At 40.7% G+C, this 23,762-nt stretch overlaps 1 protein-coding gene across 1 annotated transcript in view; it reads left to right on the forward strand.

Moving 5' to 3' along the window:
• Positions 1–3,311: 3,311 nt before the first annotated feature.
• The window catches only part of LOC134357878 (inactive ubiquitin thioesterase OTULINL-like), a 57,514-nt gene continuing 37,063 nt past the window's right edge, over positions 3,312–23,762 (forward strand). Inside the window, exon 1 of the mRNA XM_063069620.1 lies at positions 3,312–3,506. Within this exon, the coding sequence (XP_062925690.1) occupies positions 3,407–3,506 (100 nt within the window). The 5' untranslated portion in view covers positions 3,312–3,406. The remainder of the gene's footprint in view (positions 3,507–23,762) is intronic.

Here is a 23,762-nt window from a genome sequence, read left to right on the forward strand (position 1 = left end):
CTCATTTCTCAGGTCCTCCCCATAAAGCCTAACTGGACAATCCCTCAGTAATTTCAATTCAGATTACTATCATGATGTTCTTCTTAACCAGAAATTCAACTCCCCCTCTTCTCTTTCCTCCACCTTTATCCCACCAGTACCCTGAAATAATGTCCATCCCTTAGCTATGTTGCGTCTATAATATCACAGTCCAATGTAGCTATCCACGTCCCCTTGTTAACATTTTGCGTTGAAATAAATACAATCTAATCCAACAGTCTTTCCTTGCTCTCTGTCGTGCAGCTGTCTGTCTTGTCTACTGACCTCACAGTCACTGAAGTCCATCTCAATGTCCAACTTCCCATCTCCCTCATTTCTGCTCTTGATCACATCTCCCTACCAGTCCAGGCTTCGGCTTAGAACTGGCAAAACTTCATTCAATCCAAATGTAAAAGCAATAGTCATCTCCAACAACTCCAAACTGTAACCATTTCCCATCTTCACTAGTATTAACTCCCAACATTCTGAGGTGACCAGGGTTGAGAATCGGGGAGGAGGGGATGTGGGGACAGAGGAGGGGTCACATTGGCTACTCCTGCCAAATCATTACTACTACCACCATGGAGAGAAAAGGACTGTGGGCGTACAGAAATACTAATACCTCGAGATGCCCTCCCCGCACCCCCCGAGTTCCTTCAGCACCAAATCTAAATCCTGTAATTCAACACATGCAAAATGCTGGAGGAACTCAGCAGGCCAGACAGCATCTCTGGAAAATATTTTAGCAAGACCCTCCAGTCCCGCTGAAGGGTCTCGGCCCGAAACATCGACTGTACTCGTTTCCATAGATGCTGCCTGACCTGCTGCGTTCCTCCAGCATTTTGTTGCTTGGATTTTCAGCATCTGCAGATTTTCTCTTGCTTGTAACAGTCTGAGCACACAGGGTAAGGCACATGACAATTAAAGGAGGAGATATTTCTTCATCCAGGATGTGGTAAATCTGCAGACTTCTCTATCATGGAAGGCAGTGGAAATCAAGTCAGAATCAGAATTCTGACCGGGATATGTCATGAAATTTGTTAACTTTGCAGCAGCAGCACAATGAAATACATGAAAAATATAGAAAAAACTCAATTACAGTAAATGTATTTATATATTAAAAAAATACGATAAGTAGTGCAAAAACAGAAGTTAAAAAAGAATGTAGTGAGGTAATGTTCATGGGTTCAATGTCCTTTTAGAAATCAGATGGCAGAGGGGAGGAAGCTGTTCCTGAATCACCAAGTGTGTGCCGTCAGGCTTCTGTATCTCCCTCCCGATGGTAATAATGTGGGAGTCCTTGACGATGGAAGCCGCTTTCCTGAGGCACCATTCCTTGAAGATGTTTTGGATACTACGGAGACAGGTATCCATGATAAAGCTGACTAATTTTACAACTCTCTGCAGATTACTTCGATCCTGTGTAGTAGCCTCCCCATATCAGATAGTGATTCCAGTCAGAATGCTCTCCACAGTACATCTGTATTAGTTTGAGTGTTTTAGGCGAGAAACCAAATCTCCTCATACTCCTGATGAAACATAACTGCTGTCTTGCCTTCTTAACAGCTGCATCGATATGTTGGGTTAGATCCTCAGAGATAGTGACACCCAGGAGTTTGAAATTGCTGACTCTCTACACTTCTGATCCCTCTATGATGAGGATTGGTTTTGTGTTCTCTCACCTTGCCCTTTGTGAAGTCCACAATCAGCTCTTTGGTCTTACTGACGTTGAGGGTAAGGCTAATGCTGTGACACCACTCAATTAGCTGGTACATCTTGCCCACTCATCACCATCTGAGATTCTGCCAACAAAGGTTGTTATCATCAGCAAACTTACAGATGGCATTTGAACAATACCTAGCCACAAAGTCATGGGTATAATCTGTCACAGAAAACTGTGCAGCCTAATTCTCTATCACAGAAAGCTATGGAGGCTAAATCATTAAATATATTTCATAAACAGATTTCTAGACACAAAAGACATAAACGTCTTGGGACAGAGCAGAAATATGGCATAAAGAGAGATCAGCAATGATGTAGGTTGACAAGAGCAGATTTTACGTGGCGCACCAAAGAGATTTACTCTTGCTTCTAATTTTCAAAAGTTTCTATGAATAATATTGTGGGAGGAATATCACCAATATGGCTGCGACAATTAAAGATGATTTACTACTAGCACTTTAAGGGCAACTGGACATGCATAGGTGCTGATCTTCCTAGTTGCACCCACAAATGAAAAAAGAAACAAAACAAAATGGCACCTCCGCCCCTCCTCTTTCCCTTTCTTCTATGGTCCACTCTCCTCTCCAACCCTTTACCTTTTCAACCCACCTGGTTTCACCTGTTACCTTCTAGCCATCCTCCTTCACCTTCCCCACCTTTTTATTCTGGGGTCTCCTCCCTTCCTTTCTAGTCCTGAAGGAGGATCTCGGCCTGAAACGTCGACTGGTTTATTCATTTCCATTGATGTTGTCTGACATGAGTTGCTCCAACATTTTGTGTGTGTTGCTTTGCAAATGTGATTTTAAAAAAATGATACAAGATCTAACGTCCTTCATTTCTCTGCAAAAGTACCTTGGGATGTTTTCTAAAATTAAAACACGACAGGTGTTGGTCAAAACAAACGCTGAAAAGTCGCGGTTTGTCAAAGAACTTTGTGTTTGAAAGAGCCTATTCAAAAAGGTCACATGAGATTCCGCAGCTGCTACAAGAAAGCGTGAGCAACACACAGAAAGTGCTGGAGGAAATCAGTCGTTCAGGCAACATGTACGGAGAGAACAAAGATTTTGTTGGGAAAGAAACGCATTGAAGCATTACGGAATGTTCCAAAACCTTATCAATCGCAACCTGTTTTGACCACCAAACAGCACAACCACGTGGCTGTTCATCAAACGCAAATGTAATTATTAGCTCATTCTGGTATTAACGATTCTGGTATTTGCTAGAGGAGGTTTAAAAAAACAGGGCACGCCACAACTATTGCATTTGTTAATTCTAGGCCTCTGGAAGAAAAGCTTGCTGTAAGCAAACACAGCGAAATTTCAAATTTGGGTACTTATTGCCTTGTCGCAATTGATTGCGCGTCTACTCCATCTCACAAATTGAGGTGGAGTACGTGCTTTCATTTACTTTAACTTATCCATATTAGAAACTCCTGCATTCGCTCCCAAACAAATGCGAACACTCCAAATTCCCAGTTCATGTAGGCTGGCAACTTTGCCCTGCCCTTCCACCTCCATACAGACCACGGGTTAAACAGGCGTTCCACAACCACCCGGGAGGGCCGGCCTTCTGAGCTGTCACTCCCGTCTCAGATCCTATTGGTCCATCTCATCCCCACGGCGTGTGTTCATTGGCTGCACTGGACTGTCGATCATAATGCGGTAGTATGCGCCCGGGGTTTCTCAAAGCGAAAGTCACTGGGGCTCCAAGAGGCTGCGGGATGGTGATTTTACTCGCAAACGAAAACATCAACTCCACCGCCTCAGGTAAACAAACGCTGCATCTCCATTTGTTGTTGGGGGTGGGAGTCCACCATGTTATTAGCCCGCCTTGCAGGCTTTCGCCTGCTTGGATGCAAAAGTTTATCTTTTCGCCACTGTATTTTAATCCCGTTCTCGGTGTCTTCACCACCCCTCCAGTAACAACTGCAGACTTCTTAGCCGTTAAGATCGTGAGCATCCGGTCTGCTGCCTGGAAGTTTACCTTCTCTGGGCCAAAAAAAATCCTAGCTGCAAACTGACCTCGTTTCCCTCCTGAGCAACCCAAAGTGCTGGAGGAACTCAAACTGAGTGACGTTGATTCTGGTGGTTCCTCCAGCTTCTTGTGTCCGTTGCTTCAAAATCTGATTAGCATCTCCGTCTCTTGTGTCTTGTGAACTCCTGCTACATTCTCACCAAGTGGCTGTCTTATTTGCTGATAATTTACTGCTTGGCTCCCCTTCCCCTTCCAACCTACTGTTGTTAAATTTGTACCCATTTCGTAGATCTCTTTGTGGGATCCTTCCAGTCACGTCTCGCTCTGGTGTGGTATCGAATCAACTCTGGTCAGATTATGTTCCCTCCCCCTTTTGTGGCTGTGACAAAGCCGTTCATCCGCTGAACATCACTGTCATCATGTTGTGATATTTGTTGTTCTGTGGCAGCAGTACGGTGCAATACATAAAATACTATAAATTACAATAATATATGTAATTAAATAGTGCAAAAGAGAACAATATGGTGAGGCAGTGTCCATTGAGAAATCTGATAGCGGGGGCGGGGTGGGGAGAAGCTGTTCCTAAAACATTGAGTGTGTGTCTTCAGGCGTCCTCTCTCATGGTAGTAATAAAAATACAGCATGTCCTTGGTGATGGGTCTGTAATAATAATCATTTTGAGGCATTGTCTTTTGAAGCTGTCCTCGATGCTGGGCAAGTTAGTGCCCGTCTGTACCTGTACCCCTCACAGTTAACTTTGCACCCACCTGAAGCGACATCACTGATCACTCCCTGGTTTTCAGTTGAATGTAGTCCCTCAGCAGCAATGTTGGAAAAGTGGGCACTAGTTTCCACACACAATTATAAAACCTCAGTGGACTGAGATTTTGACTGTCTGTTTTGATGTGGTTACATGTGACAAAGCCTCTGTGAAGTCATTTCAGACTTCTTGCTATATAAATGCAAGGTCTTGGTGTCCAGAATTCTGTAGCCAAAGCACCCACAGCAATTGCTTCATCTTTTGCTGGTTTTGTATTTTATTTATTCATTGTGATACAGCATGGATAGAGGCTTCTGGCCCTTTGAGCCACACCACCCTGCAATCCCTCAGTTTCATCTAAGCTAAATTATGGGACAATTTACGATGACCAATTAACCTACCAACCAGTACGTCTTTGGATTGTGGGAGGAAACCAGAGCACCAGGAGGAAACCCACGCGGGAACAGCGGGAACTGATCCTGGGTTGGTTGTACTGTAAAGCGTTGTGCTAACCACTATGCTACCAAGCCACCCCATATTATATAATGTACTATGTTTTAGTATATATTTGCTTGTGTTTACTTCCCAGAGACACATGATATCGAGCAATCAAATCCTCTGAGGACACAAATTCACCATCTTTATTCCTGTTTAGGTGGCATATGTTCAGTTTGTGTCCCTGTCACATTCTAGGGAGGTAGTTTTCAAATAAGAAATCCACCTTGAAGAACCTTTTTTTAAAAAAAAAGTAGTGACAAAATCTGTGAATCTGAAATTTGGAAAACCAAGATTGCTAGAAGGAACATAACGCAATAGATCTGACAAAATTAGTAAAACAAAAGGCAAGTTTATAATCCTCTTGCTGTACAGGTTCTAATGAAAAATGTTATTTATCCTCAAATGCTGACAGACCTGTTGTATAACATGTATTTTGTTTCCATTTATATCATTACTTTTCATTATTACAAATATGATTGTATGGTACTGTTTTAAGGACTATAACTTTGTGGCTTGAATCTCAAATTCAAGCACAGACAGAAATCAACACTCAGACAGACAAGTATGGGCCACAACTTGCTGGGGAGAGTTATCAGCATTTCTCTACATATGTGCACCAAGTTTAAGGATTCCAAAAATTGCTGACTCTTGCTCAGTCATTTTTTTACCCTTGTCTCCCTACTCAACCTGTGTTAATTTGATCCCGGGAGAGGAACAATGAATCTATTGATTTCAAAAGGAAGACAATGAATATGCACTGGCTCTTTATGTTGGTGGGGTTTCCTGATCTCTTTAATTCTTTCAAGTGTTTTCAGTATAATAATTTTTATTTCTAATTTTTTTAAATTGTGAGATTTTTAATTGCTGACATGTGCTTGGACAGTGCCTTTACCAGGGAGTTGCCCTAGCCAGTGCTCTCTTTACAGTGCTCAGGTCACCTGATATAATGACATTTATCAAATTATACTCTTCCCAAGGCAATGATAAAAATGTTGCTACCCGATGATAGTTGACAGTGTGTATGTACGTACACACACACACTTCTTCTGTTGTCCATCGAATATCTGATGATGACGTCCACTCCTTTAACGGTGAGATCTTTGATGACTGTACAGTCCTATCCTGGACCCACAAGCTCTATTGCAGGTGGGACATGTATATGTGGTAGTGGTGGCAACCATGGCTGCATTTCTCCTGGCTCTCTTCTGCTGTCTTTTAGTCCAGAATACGAACCCCGTCCCTACACAGCTGTCGCCAAGTGGTACGGTCAGCAGCAACATCCTCCAGGTCCTTGGGTCTGATCTTGCACTTCCTTAAAGCATTCTTCATCTGATCCTTATAGCGCTTCTTCGGCCCTCCAGCTGAGCGTCGACTATGATGTAGCTGGCTGTATAACACTGTGCGGGTTACTCGACATGGGGGCATCTTTATCACATGTCCCAGCCACTGCAGCTGACGCTGGGTGATCATGGCCTCAATACTTCTGCAGTTGGTCTTTACAAGTATTTCAGTGTGAGGCACCCGCTCACGGCAGGTAATTCCCAGGCTGCGCTGGAGGCAGCTTATGTGGAAGTGCTCCAAGGACTTGATGTGACGGCTGTAGGTTACCCAAGCTTCACAGCTATAAAGGAGGGTGGTGACACAGACTGCTTGATATACCGTGACCTTTGTGGAGGGACAAAGGTTCCTGTTCTGAAAGACTCTACGCCAAAGTCTCCCAAAGGCAGCTGATGCCTGTTTAATGCGACTCTGGATGTCATTGTCAATGCTGCTATCCTCCGAGAGAATGCTCCCCAGGTATTTGAAAGATGGCACTACTGACAGCTTTTCATCACCAACAGTGAACACACACACACACACACACACACACACACACACACACACACACACCCACACACCCACCCACACCTGGAGGAACTCAGCAGGCTAGTCAGCATCTATGGAAAAGAGTAAACAGTCAACATTTTTCATAAATTCTGTCTGGCCATCTGATATCCTCCAGCATTTTGTTGCTTGCATTTTCAGCGTCTGCAGACTTTTGTTTGTAATAGTTGATGGTAGATCTTCAAAAGGTAAATGTGCATTTACAAGTCAGTGAGGTGAGTCATTCAGCATGGAAACTGAGCTTTTGGCACAACTTGCCTGCGCTGACCAAATTGCTGAACTAAACCTTTCCCAATGGTCTATATTTGGCCCATATCCCACTAAATCTTTCCAAACCATGTAATTGTCCAAATGCCTTTTAGATGTCTGATTGCTCTTCCTCTGGCACCATACTTACTGGAGTTCTTTGAGGATATAATGAGTGCAGTGGATAGAGAGGAACAGATGGACATTATTTACTTGAATTTCCAGAAGGCATTCAATAAGGTGCTGCATGAAAGACTTATTCATAAGATAAGGATGCATAGAGTTGGGGGGGTAATGTATTAGCATGAACAGAAGATTGGTTAACTAACAGAAAGCAGAGAGTTGGGATACATGGGTGTTACTCTGGTTGGCAGTCAATGGTGAGCGGGTTGCCACAGGGGTCAGTGCTGGGCCTGCAACTGTTCACAATATACATTAATGATCTGGAAGGGGGGACTGAGTGTAGTGTGTCTAAGTTTGCTGATGACACTAAATTGAGTGGAAAAGCAAATTGTGCAGAAGTTGTGGAGAGTCTGCATAGAAACTTAGATAGGTTAAGTGAGTGGGCAAGGGTCTGGCAGATGGAATACAATGTTGGTAAATGCAAGGTCATCCACTTTGGAAGAGAAAATGAAGGAGCAGATTATTATTTAAATGGTAAAAAAAATTGCAGCGTGCCTCTATGCAGAGGGACTTAGGAGTGCTTGTTCATGAATCGCAAAAGGTTGGTTTGCAGCTGCAGCAGGCTATCAAGAAGGCAAATGGAAAGATAACCTTCATTGTTAGAGGGATTGAATTTAAGAGCAGGGAGATCGTGCTGCAACTATACAGGGTACTGGTGAGACCACACCTGGAGTACTGGGTACAGTTTTGGTCTCCATACTTGAGGAAGGATATACTGGATTTGGAGGTGATGCAGAGGAGGTTCACCAGGTTGATTCCAGAGATGAAGGGGTTTGACTATGAGGAGAGATCAAGTCTCTGGGACTGTACTCACTGGAATTCAGAAGAATGAGAGGAGATCTTATAGAAGCATATAAAATGAATGGGACAGATAAGATAGAGGCAGGAAAGTTGTTTACACTGATAGGTGAAATATGAACTAGGGGACATAGCCTCAAGATTCGGGGGAGTAGATTTAGGACAGAGATGAGGAAGAAATTTTTTTCCCAGAGAGTGATAAATCTGTGGAATTCTTTGCCCAATGAAGCAGTAAATCAGTACCTCAGTAAATATATTTAAGACAGGGTTGGATAGATTTTTGCACAGTAGGGGAATTAAGGGTTATGGGAAAAAGGCAGGTAGGTGGAGATGAGTCCATGGCCAGATCAGCCATGATCTTATTGAATGCCAGAGCAGGCTCAATGGGCCAGATGGCCGACTCCTGCTCCTATTTCTTATGTATATGTGCACTACCCTGTGTGAAAGTGTTTTGCCCCTTAGATCCCTTTTAAATCTTTTCCCTCTCACTTTAAACATTTGCCCTTCAGGTTTGGACTCCCTCACCCTGGGGAAAGTACATTGGCTGCTCACCTTATCTAAGTCCCACTTGATTTTATGGTACTCTGGAAGGTCAACCCTCAGCCTTGGAAGCTCCAGGGAAAATGGTCCCAGCCACTCCGTATCACTCCAGTCCTGCTAACATCCTCATAGATCTTTCTTGCACCCTCTCCAGTTTAATGAGAGAGTGGCAAGTTCTGTCTGGCCTATTCAGTTGTCAACTTGAAGTTAATGCAGCTCAGAAGTAAGCTATTGAGATTGTTGGTTCTATGCCAGCTGCCAGCAGGACAATCATCAATCCTAATTCCCTTTTATTTCCTTGTAACTTGGTCTCTCACATGATGCTCATAAATTCTGCCCAGTTCTCCTGCCGGCCATCGACTCCGGAGATAGTTTACGGAAGCTAATTGACTTAAAAGTATATATCTGAGAGGTGGGGGAACTGGAGCCTCCAGAGGAAATGCATGCAGACAGAGAGAACTTGTGAGTGTGTATCCTGGGTCAGGATTGAACCTTGATTACTGAAGTCATAAAATAACAGCACTAACTATTGTGACACCATTGCTGCATCAATGAAGTAGGCTTTTCATACATCTACACATACGTTCACTATACCTGATTATTATTCTGTGCTCTGCTTCCTTGTTTACTAAATGACTGACTTTTATTTCCATGACAGTCTGTATCATAAAATTATGTAACCACTGCAAATGTGCGTTTTGATTGCCTTTTGCTGTACTTAAGGAATGGAATTTGATTGCTGATACAGTGGGTTCTGGTTAATTGGGACATATCAGGAAGAGTACATTTTGACCATGTTAGGTGGCTGCCCCAATTAGCCGAAGTTTCATGGAAATAACTAAAAAGGTATAAAAAGACAAACTGCCATTTAATTGAGTAAGAAATTGTGTATTTAGTGAAATACATAACAAATTAGAACACTACTTGGCAAAATAAAAACCCGAGACTGGGTAAAATACATTTACAGAAAGCTAAGAGAGATGGAGGTTTAGCATTACCTAACTTTAGATTCTATTATTGGGCAATTAATATTCGACATATGAAATTTTGGTTACTTGACCAGGATATACTATCCATTCCTAAATGGGTAGCATTGGAATTACAGTCTGTTCAGGGCTATACACTTGGCTCTATTTTAGGTTCCTCTCTTCCTTTTGATTTGAAACGCCTCAAACAGGTATCTAACCCGATAGTTAAATATACCTTACGTATTTGGTTTCAATTCAGAAAATTTTTTGATCTTAACCAATTTGGGTTAGCGATTCCTATTTTAGGTAACATATTTTTTCCTCCCTCTTTTACGGATCGTGCTTTTCAAATTTGGAAGACTAAGGGTATTTCACCGTTTTTGGATTTATTTTTAGATGGTTCCCTTATGTCTTTTGAACAATTATCTAATAAATATAATTTATCAAGAATACATTTTTTTAGATATCTACAAGTTAGAAATTTCCTAAGTACTATACTTTCTTCTTTTTCAGTGCTTCCTCCTACATACATTTTAGATACTATAATTAACCTTAATCCATGTCAGAAAGGTGCATCGGCTATGATTTATAATATTATTATGAAACTTAGGAAAGCTCCATTTGATAAGATTAGGGTAGATTGGGAACAGGAATTGGGGTCTATCATTTCTGTGGATGATTGGGAGCAGATTTTACAATTATGTCAATACTTCCTCTATCTGTGCTAAACATTCCCTAATTCAATTTAAAGTTGTTCATAGAGCACATATGTCCAAAGATAAATTAGCGCGCTTTTATTCTCATATTAATCCTTTTTGTGATAGATGTCCGGGGCAGATAGCCTCTATAACTCATATGTTTTGGTCTTGTCCTACTCTGGAAACTTTTTGGAGAGACATTTTTAATATTATCTCAAAGGTATTGAATATAGATATTTCTCCTCATCCTATTACTGCTATCTTTGGATTACCTAAAATTTCCAGTAATCTTTCCCCTTCAGCCCGTAGAATGATTGCATTTCTTACTTTAATGGCGAAAAGATGTATCTTACAACATTGGAAGGAGCTTAATGCTCCAACCACCTTTTTTTGGTTTTCTCAGACGATATTATGCTTGAATTTGGAGAAAATTAGAAGCAATCTTTATGATTCCTCACTTAAATTTGAACAGACCTGGAGACCTTTTATTCAATATTTTCATTTAATGTAATTTTTTTTCTTCTCTTTTTTGCTCCATATTTATATACCCTTCTTGTTTTTTTTTACTGTTTTTAATGGAGGTCAGGTTTGAGGACGTGATTTTAAGTTCTTTAACTCTACTTGGTTCTAAGTTAGCCCATTGCTTTGCTTTGCTTTTAGTTAGTTGCACAGTGGGTTTTTTTGGGGTTTTTTTTTCCTTTTCTCAATTGAGAGATATATATAAAAATTAGTATACTATTATGTTACCTTAGTATGTTATGTTTAAATTACATTGTTTGTATCACTTTTTTTCTGTATTAATATCTCCTGTAATTTTATTATATTCTAACAGTGTATTAGTGCCTATATGGCTTACCTTTTTGTATACTTATTCGATAAAAAGATTTAAAAAGAAAGAAAGAAAGAACACTACCAAGACTAATATAGTTCCTAGTAGTTATCAACGGAAGAATTTATCCGGTGTATGTAGCCATGTTATTTTGATTGACTGTAAATGAACAAAATCAGCACATACACCAAGTGTAGATAATGCCTTCTTACAATTCTTTTGAGAATTGCATCCTTCAAACTTTCATTTTCATTGTAACATTCAAGAAGATTGTCAAATCCTCTGTAGTTCATAACTTGTGAAGGTAGTGAAGTTGTTTCATTTTCACGCCTGGCTGTTTCTGGCATCTCCAAGTCTGAATGCTTGGAACTGCAGTGAGCAAAACAGTTCTGAATTGTCTTACTGCTTATTTCTTCCCGTCAATAAGAAAAATCACTACTTTTTGAACGCAAGCACACGCAACTGATGCTGTTTAAAATCTCGCTCTAAGCACGGTGTAGTTTCTAACGGCCACACAAGTGTACGCTACTGACGCTAGTTAGAAACTTCCCGGCAACATTTTCCTGTTCCAATTAAGTAGCATAGTATCCCAAATAAACAAGGAAATTCCAGCTATTTTCTTGAACAGTTTTTGTTCTTTATGAGTGGTCCCAAATAAACGGCTGCCCCGATTAACCGATGGCCCAATTGACCGTAATCCACTGTAGATAATCTTTATTTCTTAACCACCTAATTTGTATTAAGAATGAAATAAGATATCCAATATGTCATCTTAACAATATTTACTTGTCATGCTATTTCCAGAAGTGTATGGACATGCTTTCAAGGGTCCCTTTGCTCTTTCATATTCTTTGCCTTGTTTTGCTTCCCGGTGTGCAACCGGAATTCCTTTGGCTGTCTTTGTGCCCACCTAACCTGTCCATTGATACCCTTCAGTGGTTTACAACTATTTTCTTCTATTCACCACACCATTTTGGCATCTCTTAATTGTGACCAAATTATCTAAAACCTAACCTAAAGCAGTATTATAATCTAAGAAAGAAATCCTATATATTTAAGAGAAGAGGTTATAACATTTGCTAGAAAGTAAACTTGGCATATAAATATTTAATACCTAAAGATATCATAAGGTAAATCACTGTAATTTCCATTGACTTCTCTGGAGAAGTGAGTGAAAAATCACAAGTCGTTGAGCAGAATATCACTGACAGAGCTTCTGGATTCCTGTCCTTAACTATCTCAGAAGTTGCTGTCAATATTGTCATTTTTTTTAGATTATTTTATATTGTTGAACATTTATTCCACAGTTTTATCCTAGTTATTGCAAAGAATTTATTTTTCATGTTATAATGTATTACCTATTTGAAGTACATATACTGTATTTAAGTAGTTTTTATGAAATATGTTTCACAATCATCTAGACATTCACTCATAATTCATTTGGCTACTCCGAAGTTGCTGCTAGCTTTGAGGTGTAGAAGGGTCAGCTGACAGTGAAAGATGGAGCTTAAAACTAGCTAGCCCTGGCACTTAAATCACACTAGCCCAAGTTCCATCTGTGGTCTATAAACTAAATTATTTTACAACGATTCAATGGTTCCAATGGCTAGAAGATCCATTGTGCTGAATTGGAAAGAGATCAATCCTCCCACCACATTTCATTGGTTCTCTCAAACTATGTTGTGTTTAAACTTAGAAAAAATTAGAAGTGTTATTTATGATCCCTCTATTAAATTCGAAAAGACTTGGAGGCCATTTATTCAACACTTCCATATGATGTAATTTGACCTTTTCCAAACCTATTCTATTTCTTTTAAATATATGTCGAGAGGAGCGGAGTCGATGGCACTAATGATTTTTTTTGATTGACATAGCAGCCCATGTTTTTCTTTCTTTTTGAGTTTAGTTGGTTAGTATTGTTTAGGTTAGTTTTCCTTTTGGGGTATTTTTTTTTCCTGTTTTCATGTTATGTTTTTTTAAAAATTTTGTATATTACATTTATATTTTAAATAAGTTAACCACAACAATGTAATCCCAATAACTTTGTATGAATACTATGTTATGTTTATCATTATGAAACTAATAAAAAGATTGAAAAAGAATGATTCAATGGTTCCAATTAATATCAGAGAATGCATACTCTGTACAACCTGAAATTCTTGCTCTTTGCAGACATCCATGAAACAGAAGAAAAACCTCAAGAAGAAAAACTCCAAAGAATAAATTTCTGTATTTAACTTGTATATGTAGTGTAGTATATGTTTAATGTTATGGAAACATAGCCCATGGTCTTTTTTTTTCGTTAATCTGTTTTAGTTATGTTACAGTACTTATTTTTAATTTACGTTCTTTAAACTAAGTAAAATTATTGAACGTGGCTCAACCTGTGTGGATTACTTACATATACTGTAGGTTATGCATCCTGTCTGGACACATCACAGCTCAGTCTGGCAACTGCTCTGCACGTGACCTCCAGAAACTGCAGAGAGTTGTGGACACAGCTCAGCACATCATGGAAACCAGTCTGGCCTCTATGGACTTGTCATTGCCACAGTAAAGCAACCAATATATTCAAAGACCCCACTCACCATTCTCTCTTTACCCCCACCCCTGCCTTCCATGGACAGAAGATATAAAAGCCTGGAAGCATGTATAACTAGGCAGAAGGACAGCTTCTACCCCACTTTAGTAAGACTATTAAATGGTTCCTGAATACAATAAGTTGAATTCCTGACCTCACAATTTACCTCGATATGATCTAGTACCTTGTTTACCTGATCTGCACTTCCTCTGTAGCTGTTACACTTCATTCTGCATTGTTCTACCTCAATGCACTGTGTAATGATTTGATCTGTATAAACAGTATGCAAGGCAAGCTTTTTGCTGTATCTTGGTCTGTATGACAATAATAATCCAATTCCAAATTCATTTTTAAAAATTATTTTCCTTTTTCCTTTGTTAACAACATTTACCTGGTTACAATAAATTTGTATCTCAGAACCACCTGCGTCAACAAATATACTATCTTTTCTCAGCCAGAAATGTCTTCAGCACACAGTCTCTTTAGGCTCAAATGTAGGTTTACTTTGATTTAATGAATGAGGTCAGAACAAATCTGTAAATTGCCTTGCATTTACCATTATTACATATTATTAGCAACACATGAGATGCTGGAGGAACTCAACAGCTCAGGAGGTATGAATGCAGAGTGTATGTTTTGGTTTAAGACCTGGGGTCTTCACCCAAAGCATTAGCTCGGCATTTCCCTCGGCAGCTGCTGCCTGGTCCTTGAGTTCTTCAAACATCTTGTGTATTGCAGATTCCAGCATCTGCAGTTCTTATTGTCTTCTGTATTTAGTAGTCTTGTTGTAAATAAGGCTCCAGGGAAGAGTAGCCATCATACCACAGAATTTTGTGTTGAGTTTTAAAGTGATGTAGTTCAATCCAGAACTAGCATGCAAGTCAAACAAGCTACAAAGGCACGAGGGATGGGATGATTAATTGGAAGCAACATATAAAGATTGACATTAAAACGTATGGCTAGCATTTAAAGAAATAATACATTTTTGGAAAAGAAAAAAAATATTTTAAGGCACAAAAGCACAGAAAGAAAAGTGGCCCTTCTATGGCTGCTGGGAGATCGGAGTCGAGTTCATTGTACTGACATATGTCATGAAATTTGTTGTTTTGTGGCAGTTGTACAGTGCAATACAAAAAATAATATAAATGTATTGTTTGATTAAGCATTTATTGTTTAGAGAGTTCATTATGGGTTATATGTAGAAGTATGTGAATGGCATACGTCATCACGCCACCACATCGTTAGTGCGTGCCTCACTAAAGTAAAAATGAAATTAGGGTGCACACGCTATTCCTGGCTCCGTGTTTTTCTTTTGATTCAGTTTTGGAGTTACAAAAATATGAAGTTATAAATGAACTGATTTATAAAGTTGCCTGAAATAGCCTAAGCATGGGCAGTATTTCAAAGTGAAATGAGTTTGAGGGGGGATAAAAAAGAAAGTAAATGTGAATGAAGCACAAGATCATTCGTAAAGGCTTCTGAAGGTATGCAAAAAGGAAACAACTAGTGAGGCAAATGTGCTGCAGACAGAGGCTGCTACCTGCTTCAAAAAGGCATTAATCTTACTGACGCCCAAGAAGAGCAGGGTGATTGGTCTCAATGACTATCACCCAGTTGTACTCACTTTTACTGTGATGAAGTGGTTTGAGAGGTTGATTGTGGCTATAATTAATTCCTGCGTGAGCAAGGACCTGGACCTACCACTACAACAGGTCCACAGCCGATGTAATTTCACTGGCTGTCCACTAAGTTTCAGAGCCCTGAGACTACAGCAATACAAAGCGTGAAGTGCATCCAGCTGCAGCTCCTTGAAGACCATTTGGGACTGGAGGGTGAGGAGATAATTGGTCAGTTACGGGAAAGTAGTCATCCCTAGGGTGCAGGAAGTGGATAGCTGGGTGACTGTCAGGAGAAGGAATGGAATGGCAGTTAGCGCAGAGCACCCCGTGGCCATTGCCCCCAGTGATAATTATACTGTTGTGGAGGTGACCTCCTAGGGGAATGCCACAGAGACCCAGTTACTGGTGCTGAGCATGTGTCTGTGGTGCAAAAGGGAAAGGGGGAGAAGAGGGGAGCAGTAGTGATAGGAGACTCAGTAGTCAGGGGAATAGAGAGGAGATTCTGTAGATGTGAACGGGACACCCGGATGGTATGTTGCCTCCCAGGTGCCAGGGTCAGGGACATTTTGGAGGGGGAGGGAGTAGCCAGATGTCTTGGTACATATTATTGTGAATGACATAGGAAGCAACGAGGTCCTGAAAAGAGAATTTAGAGAACTAGGCAGAAAGCTGAGAAGCAGGACCTCCAGGGTGGTAATTTCTGGATAGCTGCCTGTGCCACACACCAGTCAGGGTAGAAGCAGGATGAATTGGCAGACACATGCGTGGCTGAGAAGCTGGTGCAGGGGACAGGACTTCGGGTTCTTGCATCATTGGGATCTCTTCTGGGGGAGATGTGACCTGTACAAAAGGGACAGGGTGCACCTGAACCCGAGGGAAACCAATATTCTTGTGGACAGGTTTGTTTAGAGGTGTTGGGGAGGGTTTAAACTAATTTGGCAGGGGGACGGGAACAAGAGTGAAGGGACTCAGGATAGAACAGATGGTAAAAATGCAAAGATAGCGTGCAGTCAGAACGTTAGGAAGGGCAGGCAGAAGATAGGACATAATTGCAGCCAGCAGGGTGGGTATCAGTGTATTAGGGATGCAGAATCAAAAAGGGTAGCAAATACAGTACTCTAGGGGTTATATCTTAATGCACAGAGTATAAGAAATAAAGTGGGTGATCTTGTTGTGCTTTTACAGGTTGTCAGGTATGATGTTATGACCATCATTGAATCGTGGATGAAGGATGGTTGTAGTTGGGAGCTGAATGTCCAAGGTTACACATTGAAACGGAGGGATAGGAAGGTAGGCAGAGGGGGTAGCATGGCTCTGCTGGTAAAGAATGGCATCAAATCATTAGAAAGATGTGACATAGGATCAGAAGACGTTGAACCCTTGTAGGTTGAGTTAAGAAACTGCAAGGGGGAAAGGATGCTGATGGCAGTTTATATACAGGCCTCAAAACGAGCCGGGATGTAGACTACAGAATACCAAGGGAAATGGAGAAGGCGTGTCAAAAGGGAAATGTTATGATAGTCCTGGGAGACTTTAACATGCAGGTAGATTGGGATAAATCAGGTTGGTAATGGATCTCAAGAGTGAGTTTGTTGAACACTTACGAGATGGCTTTTTAGAGCAACTTGTCATTGAGCCTACCGGGGGATCAGCTATAAACAAGAGAAAGTCTGCAGATGCTGGAAATCTGAGCAACACACACAAAATGCTGGAGAAACTCAGCAAGCCAGGCAGTATTTAGGAAAAGAGTACAGTGGACGTTTGGGGCTGAAACCCTTCGGCAGGGTTTTGGCCCAAAATGTTGACTGTACTCTTTCCTAGGGGATCAGCTATACTGGATTAGGTGCTGGGTAATACATCGGAGATGATTAGGGAGCTTAAGCTAAAAGAACCCTTGGGAGAGGGTGATCACAACATGATTGAGTTCAACTTGAAATTTGATAGGGGGAAAGTAAAGTCTGATGTAGCAGTATTTCAGTGGAGTAAAGGAAATTACAGTGGGATGAGGGAGGCGCTGGCCAAAGTAAATTGGAAGGAGATGCTGGCAGGGATGACAGCAGAGCAGCAAAGGCTTGAGTTTCTAGGGAAAATGAGGAAGATGCAGGATAGATGTATTCCAAAAACAAAGAAATAAATGGCAAAATACTACAACTGTGGCTGACGAGGGAAGCAAAGCTAATGTAAAAGCAAAAGAGAGGGCAAAGCAATAATTAGCGGGAAGGTAGAGAATTGGGAAGCTTTTAAAAACCCGCAGAAAGCAACTAAAAGAATCATTAGGAAGGAAAAGATGAAATATGATAAGAAGCTAGCAAACAATATCAAGGTGGATTGAGAAAGCATTTTCAAATATGTAGACAATAAAAGAGAGATGAGAGTGGATATAGGACCGCAAGAAAATGAGGCTGGAGGGCAAGTTGGTCAGTGAAGTTAACAGAGGGGAATCCACATGAGGGAACTAACAGGTCTTTAACAATGATGCTTGTTTTATCTTTCTCTCTGGGGACAAATACTTTAGACTTGAGCACAAATACTTGCCTGACAGAGCACTGTGGTACCATTATTAGCTCACAGCCATCAGGCTCTCGAACCAGTGGGGATAACTTCACTTTCCCCAACACTGAGCTCTTCCCACAACCTATGAACTCGCTTTTAAGGACTCTTCATCTTATGTCCTCAATATCGTTTATTTACTCTTTTTTTCTTCTTCTATTTCCATAGTTTGTTTTTTGCGCATCGATTGTCCATCTTGTGTGTGGTTTTTCATTGTTTCTGTTGTGGTTCTTTGTATTTACTGTGAATGCCCACAAGCAAACGAATCTCAGCGTTGTATGTATGTACTTTGATAATCAAATCAATTTGAACCAGAGTGATGCTCTGGTATCACTCTTATTCTCTATCACGTAAAAAAATCGTCTGTTATTATATAACATTTGTGCAAATTAACTGCCTGGTTTCCTGCAAATTATTAGCCGAGCACAAGGTAATTCATTAACTGTAAAGGCCCAAGAGGCAAGCTGATGCGTGAGAAGTACTACTGAAATGAAATCGATTTTGTTGTAGCCTCCAGATAGTGTTTTTTTAACTTTGCAGTTGCCTGCGGTAGCAAATGCACCCAGTAGAAACAGGCAGCGGCGAGTTTAATACACACAATCTGCTTCATAATATGATGTAACTTGGATTCAAAAGAAATTCTATTTAGTGATGAACTTGTTGATTACACGCATGTTTTGTTACAGATTTCCATTTCCGATAACAATCAATTTGTTCAAGAAATTCTATTAGATTTTGGCCATTTGCAGTCACATTAATCAATTTATATGAGTATCCCAGCAGAATTTTATCTTGCTCCTTTTCTCCCCCACAGCATTAATGGTGACTAATTTCCATTCCACTTTTTGAAGTGGAAAGCCACTCCTCAGAATTGGAATGGAATGAGTCATCCATAACTGAGGGAAAGAGAAGAAAGGAGCTAAAAAAGAAAATCTAATTCTCAGCAGGCTAGGCGGGATTATTCGTTTTTACTATTGTAAAATCTTTGTGTTGCAAATGTATTGCTATTGATCAAGAATGGAGGAATATGGTAATGCAATCAATTGGGCCATCAATAATTGGAGCACCGGCTTGTTTGGGGCCAAATCTCAAAGAACAAATACTAATCGGGGTGGGGGTGGAAATGGGTGGGATTCCCATTGTCTATTTGGGACACTATGCCTCTTAATTGAGCCAGGAGACTGTTGTCTAAGTTTCTAGCTAGTGTCAGTCATGAGCACTTGTGTGCCTGCAAAACACTACACAGTGTTTAGAGCGAACAGTTTTTACATAGCGTCAGCTGTGTGTGTTTGAGTTCAAAAGCAGTGATTTTAGTCACTGATAGTTGGCGAGAAATTAGCAGTAAAACAATTCTGAACCCTTTTGTTCAATGTTCAAGCATTTGTTCAAGCATTCAGGCTTGGAGATGCCAGAAATGGCCGGGAGTGAAAATAAAACAATTTCACTACTTAAGCAAGTTAGCAGCTACAACGAATTTGAAGATATCAACAATCATTTTGAATGTTGCAATGAAAATGAAGATTTGGAGGATGCAATTATTGGATACATTGTATGAAGGCAGTCTATTATCTGCAATAGGTGTACTGCAAGATATGTTCATAGTCAGTCAAAAGAACACAGCAGCGTACACTGGATGAATTCCTCTGTCGATAACTATTAGGAACAAATACACAGTTTTATAGTGCTGTAGTGGTATTGTTAGTGTTCTGATTTGTTCTGTATTTCATTTAAATACATAGTTTACCACTCTGCTAAATGGTAGTTTGCCATACTTTTTAAAAATTATTTCCATGAAACTTTAGCTAATTGAGGCAGCAGTTTAATTGGCCCAAAATGTACTGGTCCCAATGTATCCTAATGAACTGGAATCTGCTATATTTAGAATATCATCCTGATCTGGATCAAGTGGTGATTTTGAAATAATACCTGTCCTCCTCAGATAGATTGGAAAAAGATTGTCAAATTGGCCACCACAAGGGTCAGCCACTATATGTTTCTCTCTGAATGCTTTTGAATGTTGCTTATATGATGTCACGTGCTTGTGATACCACTGCAAGTAAGTGTACTTGTGCATTTGTGTACTTGTGCATTTATGTACCTGTGCATATGTGTACTTGTGCATTTGTGTACCTGTGCATTTGTGTACTTGTGCATTTGTGTACTTGTGCATATGACTTAAGACTCAACTTTAACTTTGATAGGTTTTATGTAAATCAATATGGGAAAAAGAAGACCTATAGATTTTGAGAGAGATGCCCAAATTCCAATTTAAATTTGGGGTTGCAAATGGAACCTTTCAGACTGGTCATTTAAAAAAAATATTTAAGGTTGTGTACAGTGTCTTCAATATGTTGCTCTCTGTGAGACTGAAGGAGGGAGATTAGTGAACTGGGAGGGTATTGCTGGGATGGGGATTGTAATGGGTGTCGGTGTCAAGATTAAGTGTGATCATGTGAATGATAAATGATACTGACTGAGTAGAATTCACTCATTGTGGACCAAGGCATAACTCTTAATAAAGTCCAAACAACAGTTAGTGTACTTGCACATTAATCATACGCTAAAAGAATTAGTGCAGTGGGCTTTTTCACTCCTCAGAATTGGGATGGAAATTAGTCATCCTTAACCCCGAGTAGGAGTAAAGGAGGAACACAAAAAAGAAAATCTAATGGGATCACTCAAACAAATTGATTAATGTGACTTGAAATGGGATGTAAAGGGTCTTTTGCCTCACTGGGGATCTGTGGAGTATTATAGTTATTTGGGGATCACCTGAATTTGCATTACCGAGCTTGAAGTTGCACTCTTTTTGATTTCACCCCTCCCATATGAGGGGAATATCAAAAAGTTAAGGGCAGGTTTAAGGGAGAAATCAAGAAGGCAAAAAGGGGGTATCATATGAATTTGGAAGGCAGGGTTTAAGAGGTTCTTCGGTATATTAGCAGTAAAAGAAGACTAGGGAGAGCCTGTGCCTTAAAGATTATCAGGGCTGCCTATGTGTGGTGCTGCAGGAGGTGGCTGAGATTTTAAATGTCCATTTGTCCTCAGTATTTACTAAAGGGAATATCGTGGATGCCAAAGAAATGGGGGTAATAAATTGTGAGGTCTTAGAACATGTGCATTTTATGAGGAAGGAGGTAATTGCAGCCTTAAGGGGAATTAAGCTGGGCAGATCCTCTGGACCTTATCAAGTGTACTCCTGGACTTTATTGGAGGCCAGAGAACAAATTGTGGAGGTCCTTACAGAGATGTATGCTTTGTTTTGTTAGGCACTGATTAACTTCCAGAAGACTGGAGGTTGGGTAATGTTCTATTGTTCAAGGAAGGACAACAAGGGAGCTACTGGCCAGGGAACCTGACTTTAGTTACTGGAGGAAATTCCAAAGGTCAAGAGTTACTAACACTTAGCTAATCAAGGGTTGATCAGCAATAGTCAGCTTGGTTTTGTGTGTGGGAGGTCTATCTAATGAATCCTTTGGAGTTTTTTTTTGAAGAGATAACTAAGGCTAGATAAAGGTAGGACATTGCATTTTGACTATATGGATTGTCGTAAGACCTTTGACAAGGTCCTTCATGACAGGCTGATCTAGATTAGGCCTCATGGGATTCATTGGAAGCTAATGAGGTGGATTCAGGATTGGCTGAATAGGAAGCAGAGGGTGATGATTGAAGGTTGGCTCTCTGGAGGCCTGTAACCAGTGGGGCACCCCAGCAGTCATTATTAGGATCTCTGTTATTCATTATTTTTGTAAATAATTTGGAGCAATTAGCATGTTTGCTGATGATACTAAATTCAAAGGTTTTGTTGATAGTGAAGCAGGTTACAATGAATTACAAAAAGATCTTGATCAGTTAGGGAGATGGGCTGAGGAATGGCAGGACACTGGTAAGTGTTGTAGGTCATAAGGACCTGGGCATCCAAGTACACTGTTTGTTGAATGTGGCTACACAAGCAAAGAAGACATTTTTCTTGTTGGTCTTCATCAGTCAAGGCACTGAAATTAGGATCGGGGCATTATTTTGCAGTTACACAAATTGGTGAAACGGTACTTGGAATGTTGATCACCCTGTTACAGGACAGATATTGTCAAGCTGGAAAGTGTACAGAAGAGATTTGCAAGGATGCTGATAGGACCAGAGGGTCTGAGTTATAGGGAGAGGTTGGCCATGTTGGGTTTTTATTCCTTGGCGTGCTGGAGAATGAGAGCCGCCAACGTCATAGAAGTTTATAAAGTCATGAAGGGGTATGGATACAGTGAATGATCACAGTCTTTTCCCCAGGGTTACGGAGTCTAAAGATAGAGGACACAGATACAAGTTAAGAGGGGAGAGATGTATAAGGGACTTTAAGGTAACTTCATGCACAGAAGGTAGTGAGCGCTGGAGTAAGCGGGAGAGGTGGGTACAACTGTAACTTTTAAGAGCCATCTGAATAGGTACAAGGTGGGGGGAGCTAGGAGGGCTATGGGATGAATGCAGACAACTGGGACAAGCGGAGTGATGCTGTGGTCGGCACGGACTAGTAGGGCTGAAGGGCCTGTTTCTGTGCTGTATGACTCCATGTCTTTGCTCAGTCAGATCAAGCACACAATGGTGTTCTGTTGATTGATTGCAGTGTGAACAAATTTCAGCTCCCAACTCTTAACCCATAACCTCACATCAAATCCTTACCCAGCTACTTTTAAAAAGCCACACTGGCTTCTGTTGTACAACCTTTGCCAGCAGTAAAAAAAGTCAGACCTCCACTCTTCCTTCTGATTTAATTTCTACCATTTACAGTAAAAAAAACCATGCCCTTTAGCTGCTGAACTCTCTCTCTTGGGGGAAATGGGTTCTTCCTTTCAGCTGATTGAATCTACCCTCTGCATTTTTGTACTAAATTTCAGTCATCCATCTTCCTTCTTACAATTAGATTTCTCCCACCCTGACTTCATAAATCACAATGGCAGCACCTCTCATGCATTCACATTCTACTAGTGTTCTTCCTTCAGGATTCTGCACTGTATTCTAGCTGCAGGTTAACTTGTATTTTTATGAAACTTTAGTGTTAATATAAAGCCTACTTTTGCATATTTTTGCATTGATCAATGACGTTTCCTGCATTCTTCTTATTTCTCTGTATTCGGAGATTTGTAGACATTGCCTCATAATGCTGTGTTTCTTTATACTCAGTCGATTGCCATTTATCATGCATTTCTTGCCATGCTTGCCTACCCCATCTGTGTCAGTTTGCATTTCTCAGGATGAGTTCCACTTTCCACTTCTCTAAACATTTGATCAGTCCATTGATATCTTCCTGTTCACAGCAACTGAAAACTCCCATCTGGAGCTGTGTTTCCTTAAACTTGGTTTGGTTTGGATCCAACTTCCTGCTTTTTAATTTGATTCACCAAGGCAGAGGAGGTGGTGGAATCGAATACAGTCACTGACTGTTAGGGACATTCACTCGGGCAAGATATAGGAGGATATGGACCTTGTGTAGGCAAAGTGGATTAGCATAGATGGGGACCACTCAGTCTGATGGGGAGAAACCCAAAGGGTCATGCAAATTTGGTGGGAGGAAAGAAATTGTTGGTGTTTTTGACCCAAACCCTGCGTGAGGGCTGAGAGTTAAGGTAAGATGGCCAGCGTCAAGAGGAGAATAAAGATAGATTTAGCAGCATGGAGATTTTGGCGGGCTGCAGTCAATGCAAGAGGTCGTTTGTTGGTGAGGCAGTGCGAGGTATAAAAAGAGCTCGGGGCCCTTTGGGACTTTTTGGTGGGCTACAATCATAGCGATCGATTAGGCTCTTAGCAGGGCCAGTTAAAAGAAGCGTGGTGTAGGCGGAGCGACCACTGTGTGAGTGGGCAGTGTTAAACTGGTCAGGCTTTGTCTCAACAGGCTGGGGCAAGCA

The sequence above is a fragment of the Mobula hypostoma genome, chromosome 17 (assembly GCF_963921235.1).
Source record: "Mobula hypostoma chromosome 17, sMobHyp1.1, whole genome shotgun sequence".
Lineage (NCBI taxonomy): Eukaryota > Metazoa > Chordata > Chondrichthyes > Myliobatiformes > Myliobatidae > Mobula > Mobula hypostoma.